At 44.1% G+C, this 7,247-nt stretch overlaps 1 protein-coding gene across 1 annotated transcript; it reads left to right on the forward strand.

Annotated features, from left to right (window-relative positions):
- Positions 1 to 2,429: 2,429 nt before the first annotated feature.
- On the forward strand, positions 2,430 to 3,747 carry LOC123154813 (uncharacterized). The gene is made up of 2 exons (XM_044573444.1): positions 2,430 to 3,118; positions 3,361 to 3,747. Exons 1-2 carry the CDS (start codon positions 2,752 to 2,754, stop codon positions 3,483 to 3,485), a joined length of 492 nt encoding a protein of 163 aa, XP_044429379.1. The 5' UTR covers positions 2,430 to 2,751; the 3' UTR covers positions 3,486 to 3,747.
- Positions 3,748 to 7,247: the final 3,500 nt, after the last annotated feature.

Raw genomic sequence — 7,247 nt, forward strand, 5'->3', positions numbered from 1 at the left:
TAGGATTTCTGGCACGCGACCAGGCCTCTAGAAAAGAATTATTTGCGCGCATCCTAGAACTTTCTTTCCTGTTGACGAGGTTGTGTTTTGAAAGAAAGAAAAGAGAACTCCTTTTCTTATACAGCTCATTTTCAGACGTTGGATATTAAATTTAGTTGTGCAGACGGATTGGTGCGAAACTATCATGGGTAGGAAGCTAAGAACATTTACAATCGGGTGCCCCAAACTCGTCTCGGACGCCCAGGCGGATGGTCCGGTCATTGACCAGTCATAAAAAAACAACCCATACGGGCTCCTCAAACGGGTCTCAAACACCTGGGTTGACCGGCACTCCTCATACCCAACCAAAATCTAAACGCCTGAGCACTTTAAGAAAAAAAAATAACAGTTGGCTGCGCATCATCGGAGCGCCCAAAAGCGAGTAGCCTGATTCCAATTATTGCCACTAAACTCACGGCGATCACAAGTGACACACAGTTGGGACAGCTCGCTTGCTGGGGCTACAATCACTAGCACGCCGCCTACTTGCGATCCTTCCTTTGGGGTGCGCGGGCAGAGGAACCTTGTGCAGTCGTGCTGCTTTAACTGATTTGCCACTAGCTAAACTAGCTAGGATACTGGCATGTGTTGATTATTCCCTCCCGTAGTTCAGCAGCGACACACTTTTTTTTAACAATCTTACAAAGCATCTCATCATAACTGCTATTAGTTCGTCATACTCCCTCCGTCCCGAATAAATGTGCATCTATATTTTGTCCTAAGTCAAAATTTTAAAACTTTAACTTTATAGGCAAATGTAGCAGCATTTATGACACTAAATTAGTATTGCTAGATTCGTTTTGAAATGTATTTTTATAATATATCAATTTCATGTCATATATGCTACTACTCTTTTTTATAAAATTGATCAAAATTTTATATCTTTGACTTAAGATAACAGGTAGATGTACACTTACTCGCGGACGAAGGGAATATGTGCTTAGAAGATGAGTTAATCGTGCATTCAAGAACCTTTCATGATTTGACCATGCATCAATGCGCCTGCGTCTGCGGTTCTGCGCCATCTCGCATTGTTTCGTCAGTTCAGACAGGCACGTCTCTCAGGATTTTATCTTTCTTCCGATCCGATCAATCGATACTCGATGATCTCTCTCGCCGGGCAAATCTACCCTATCCTCGCCTCGTGGCTTGCATCCACGACCGTTGCCAACGAATTTTCTGGAAGCATGCATGCACCATGCCGAGATCTCAACGAGACAAGGAGCTCATTTCTTCTTCTCCTCGTCTCGAGGAGAGTTGGGTATGCTGACAATGACGCTAAAATAAACCAACTATGGTTGCTATATTGGAATTTAGATCCTCGATCAGCAGGGATCGGCAGGGACAGCAGAATTTTGTGGAGATCGTTCCCCGGTGTCGATCGAGGCGATGTATGTTTTTATGGGCCGGGTGGTGGTCGAACTAGTGGAGCAAAGCCGAGGGACCTCATCGACCGCTGACATCTCTGCCCACTGCACTCCGGTGTTGACATCAGATTTTGGCATAGTCAAAAGCATAATTAAGAAGACTTTAAATGGAAAAGTGCACACAATGAGAAAGTTTCGTATCGTCAAAAGAATTTTTTTTAATATTTGGGTCATAGCCATCTGGTCTCATCTCTAAAACCGAAGTTGTGTTTGAAGTATTTAGATTTTGTATTCAGAACACTATTCGGCTGATTACGCCCACAAGATGGTCTCATATGAGAAACATTTCTACACGGATTGTCTTCGTCTCGTCGAAATGATCGATTTTGATATAAAAAACATCTAAATCTGAGTTTGTATGCAAAAGTTAGAGCCAAGACGGTGTGCTGCATAAGTTTGCCCCGAAAGTTTCAGGCAAAACATACGTTGAGGTTCTGGACTAAACAGAAACTTGGCACGCGGTGCGCCCCGAATACTGGAATTTCAATATTATTTGCAGATTTGCGGGGCCGAATCCAACCTCAGGATGACCTGGGATGAAAAGATGATTAACTGACGAGTTTTTCTTCATTGCAAGATCTATAACTTTGCTTTTAGGACCATCGCAATACGAAGCCATATGCGACCTGCAGGAGCTGTGCAAGAGGGCTACTTGATGTAATTTTAGCCCGAAAGTTCCGGGCTGACCGGAAGTTTCGGCTCTCATAGTCCAAATTAAATTAACTTTTGATATTTTAGAAAGGATTTAGGTTAACTTTTGATATATATATAGGGTGGGTAACACCCTTAAGAGTCTTATTGTACACACCACTTTCTTATTCTGCTAACACCCCACCCATCGACACAAACTACAGGCGCCGCCCTTCTTCCTCCCCCGCTGCCTTCACCTTCCCCTCCCATTCCCCCACCTCCACCCGCCACCAGCGTAGCCCTTCTTCCCCCCCCCCCCCCCCCCCCCCCCAGCCACCACCGCCCCCGCATCCGGCGACCACCACGGCGCCCCCCCACCGAGCCGGCCACCGCCTCCCACCACACAGGCCTCCGATCTGCCCCGCCGCGCCGGACGGCTACAGAAGCACCGACCCCGTGATTCCCCCTGGACGGCCTTCTCGACGCCCGGCGACTCCACGCTCCCCTCTCGGGACCGGCGCCTCCGTCCGGCCTCCTCCCCAGCCGGCCCCCGAACAGCGCCCCCCCCCCCCCCCCCCCCGAGCCACCTCTGGATGGATGCGATCCGCCCGCCGCCGGATTTGTGATAGGCCACGTCTTCAACCACCGCGACGTGATGGGATGCCGGATCAGGGTGGTTTCGGGGGTCAAGAAGCCATTGACCTCGCCGGAAAATTGCTCTTCCCTCCTCCCGGATGCCTGGGGCGCTGCTACGCCAGGCGCCGGATCCCTCGGCCACCGCTGCGCCAGGGGACGGATCCGTGCTCTCTCCCCCGCCGCTGCCAAACTCCTCCCACCGGCCGCGACTACATGCGCGGGCGTCAGGGAGGTTCATACCACGGACATGGCTCCCGTGCAGTGCGCCTCTGCTCTTCAAAGTTGTGGAGACGCGCATGAGAGCTCTGTCTCCCTTTTGCAGTGCACACAGCTCCTTTATCCTCCCCCTCTCCCCTTCCCCAACGTCCCACCGGCGACACCCGTCGGTAAGCCGGCCCTTGGCGCTCCATCTTCAGCGGCTGTCTTCGACGCGGCCGCTCTATGATGCCGGCGAACTGATTCTTTGCTGCCACTATAGTTCACTGTTCAGTTTTCTTGTTTTCCTCTGTCGCCTTCGAACAGTCAAAGACTCAAAAAGTGCAATGCATTTCGCTATGTGTTTTGACATAAAAATAATGCAGTCCGCTATGTTGTTTGTTCTTGTTGTTCAGTGTAGTTATTTTTGCAGAGAGAAGACGACCAGCAAAAACAATGGAGTTGGCTGTGATGGGGACGACGGCTCATCCCGGCACGGTTCTGCTTGCCTGCTTGGCACGCGATGGGTTCAGGTGTGAAGATGCGATGGCTGTGTAAAGAAAAAATGAGTGTGTGTGAAAGAAATATGGTTGTGTTGTTTTTCAGGCACGTGGACGAGATTTTGTTTACAAAAGCAGTTCATCTCGAGTTGTGTTGCGGCTCATTTTACTCGACCATGCGGTTCGCTGTTCTTGAGGTTCAGGTTGCAGTTCCTGAGCTAGCAGCATGCAGTGCACTGCTGCAGTTGACAAAAAACGTTAATTTATTTCCCATGATATTCATTTGAAGTTCACAGTGAAAATCAATAATTTATTTCCAAGTGACCATTTCTTTGCATATTTCATTTTAAAACCAAAAATATATATGTATGCAGTGCACTACGGGGAAATCAAAACTCTGTTAGAGAAAAAGAAAAAGAAAAATGCAGTGCACTCCGGTCTTTAAAAAAGTCCGCTCCGAAGGACTTTGTAGCACACTCTTGAAATTTTTTACGTCCTACAAAAGAAATCATTAAGTGCGCTTGCTCGTCCGATGCAGTGTGGTTTTTTGTCTGAAGCAGTGCACTCCACCTTGTTTGGGAAAATTTACGTCCCACAAAAAAATCATGCAGTGCACTTGCCCATCTAATGAGGTGCGGTATTTCGTCTGAAGCAGTGCGTTCTTCTTTCTCCGTCCGAGAAAAAATACGTCTAAACAAAAAGAAACCATGCAGTGCATTTGCCCATTTAATGAAGTGCGGTATTTCGTCTGAAGCAGTGCATTCTTCTTTTCTCGTCCGAGAAAAAATACGTCTAAACAAAAAGAAACCATGTAGTGCACTTGCCCATCTGATGCAGTGCGATATTTTGTCTGAAGCAATGCGTTCTTCTGTCCGATGCAGTAAATACGACGATTTTGGTCTCGCAAAGAACAGAGTGTTTCGCTTTTCGGTAAAATTGAAACTACTTTTAAACCGTAAGGAATTATAGAGTGTTCTATATGAAAAAGTTGCGTCTTGTTGATATCTTTCCAACGGCATATGATTTGAATTATTCCGACCAGCCGTTCATAAATTTTTTCCTAGAAAACAGCCGCTGCCTCTCGAAGTCAGCCGCACGATTTTCAAAATTAACTAAAAACCGTAAGGAATCTCAAAACCATTTCAACATATGAAAGTTGTGCCTTGTCCGTAGCTTTCCAACGGCGTATCATACGTCTCGTTTCGACAAACTGTTAGAAAACTGGAGCAAAAACAGTACCGAAAATTTCAAAAAATTTGAAAAACAGAGTTCCGCGATTAAGTAAATTTGAAACTGCTCTTAAACCGTAACGAATTAGAGAAAAATTTATATATGAAAAAGATGTGCCTCGATGATATCTATCCAACGGCGTATCGTTTGCTTCATTCTGGCGAGCGGTTTAGAAGAAATCACCAAAAAACGCTCGCTGTCACTCGTCATAGGACGCGCCAATTTCAAAACTGCTCTTAAACCGTGTGGAATCTTGAAAAGCGTTCATCATGTCGAAGTTGCGTCTAATTCATAGCTTTTCAACGATATATTACACGTCTAATCCATAGCTTTTCAACGAGAAGTTCACTCGTGTGAGTACTGCTCACTTGATTGAAAGTATGACGTGCACTTGCCTTCAGCGTGCAGTGCGGAAGTGGTGTGCAGAATAGTTATTCTGCTAATATTAGCAGAATAGACCGTCTATATATATTAGCAGAATAGACCGTCGCGCTATTCGTCATCCTGGGTGAGGAATAGTAATTCTTCACCCTCCTCTATTTTATCATCAGTACACCGTAATTTTACGTTTCATAAGTTTTGTCTTATTTCCGACGCAAAAAGAGGCCGTAAGAAAATATATAATCACCATAAAAAATATTTTATATTATGTAAAATTACAAATGTAAAAACATAGTCTAAAATACACATAATCTGCAAATTTTTTTGTCTTATGACCTATATTTTTATTTTCTTATGTCAAATTTTACGTAGTGAATCAATAGGAATGTAACTATTTGAATTCGAAACATAATTTAATTGTAAAATGATCATAAGATTACCTCGGGTGAAGAATAACTTATTCTGCGCCCTGGGTGATGAATAGTAACACTATATATATATATATATATATATATATATATATATATATATATGTGTGTGTGTGTGTGTGTGTGTGTGTGTGTGTGTAAAGGTGAAGATAAAAGATGATAGATTGATATGTCGATTGTGTGTTGTTCAATCAGCCGTCACCCATATAATCTTCACCTTTACCTTCTCTCTTGTTCTTCTTCCTCGTTCGTTCATTCTTCTTCATTGCAGGGCGGCGATCCACGAGGCCCTAGGGGCGATCAGGTCGACCTAGGGCAGCCCATAGCCGCCGCGCGCCCTGACGGAGTCCCTCCCAGCATGTGGGATTTAATATTTTTCAAATACATGATTAATATTTTTGAAAACTTATATTCTTTGATGTCTAATTTTTTCATATACTTATACATTTTCACATACACTGGAATTTTTTTTATATACATTTAATATTTTTCCAATTCATGATTAACATTTTTTAGAAAAATATGTAAAATGTTTTCTGTAATATACATAAGTAGAATATTTTGAAGTATAAGAAAATAAAAAATAATAAAAATGTAAAAAAAATTGTGGAAAAAATGATAGTTTTTTTAAGCCTATGGTCTCCCGCGCGCTGAGCCGGCGGACTCTCAAGTTCTCTTCAGCCGAGGCAGTCATACGTCGCTACAAGCGAGATATAGGCGCACACTTATTTGGGTGGGGTTCGACATGTTGTTTACACAATACAAGGCCTTTCCTGTTCGCCCCTCAATCCTCGTTGCGCCGAGTAGGAAATTGCAGCCCATGCTCTAAGGGCTAGTCTTTTTTTCTCTTTGCTATTCCTTTCGTCGTTTATAATTTCTGTATCTACTGTTATTTTGTCTTTCCACGAAACAGAAGTTGAAAAAATGAATACAACCTCTAGATTTTTCTGGTATCTTTTTGAATCTTTAATTTTTGGTTTATGTCGCTTGCTTTGGGAGCACTATCGGCGTTGCATCTTGCATGCATATATAATAGGAGCAGCCGAGCGCCACGATACATTGGCGTGAACTGAAAGACTTTTAGAATAGATAAATTCCCCGGGTATGCATCATCGGAGAGTATTCCCCGGGTATGCCAAACTTACTAAAGCTGCGGCAAACAGCCGCATTCAGCGAGTAGCAAGCCAAGAGTAGTGGCCAACAGAATCAGTACCGGTCAGAGCAACCATCTCATAAACAATGCTGTGCTCATGTCTCATGCTTGGTTTACATACACCAGTATTATAACCCTCTGTAATATTATCACAACCCATTGGCCCCTCTTGCTTCGATTTCTCTGGCTGCTTTGTGCAAAGATGTGTGTACGTATACATGATTGAGATGCCATCAACTTGCCGTGGGATCGATGCATTCAAGTAGCTACTAGTACTATACTAGCTATACATGATTATATGTGATCTAGTTTATGGGCCTAACTAAGGCAGAATAAAATAACATGCATTCTCGCCACTCACAAGGGCACAGAAGAAGCTTGTCCTAGTGGAGTTGATGATTCCAATTATTGCCACTAAACTCAAGGCAATCAGGGCAGGTGAGACACATACAGTTGGGAGAGATCGTTGGGGCTACCTCGCTAGCACGCCGCCTACTTGCGGCGATGATTTAACTGTTTTTGCCACTAGCTCGCAGAGCATGTGTTCATTATTCCTCCCCATAGTCCAGTAGCCATAAAACTAGCAACTAGCAATCTTCTAAAGATAATAACAATAATAGTACCGATG

The sequence above is a fragment of the Triticum aestivum genome, chromosome 7A (assembly GCF_018294505.1).
Source record: "Triticum aestivum cultivar Chinese Spring chromosome 7A, IWGSC CS RefSeq v2.1, whole genome shotgun sequence".
NCBI lineage: Eukaryota > Viridiplantae > Streptophyta > Magnoliopsida > Poales > Poaceae > Triticum > Triticum aestivum.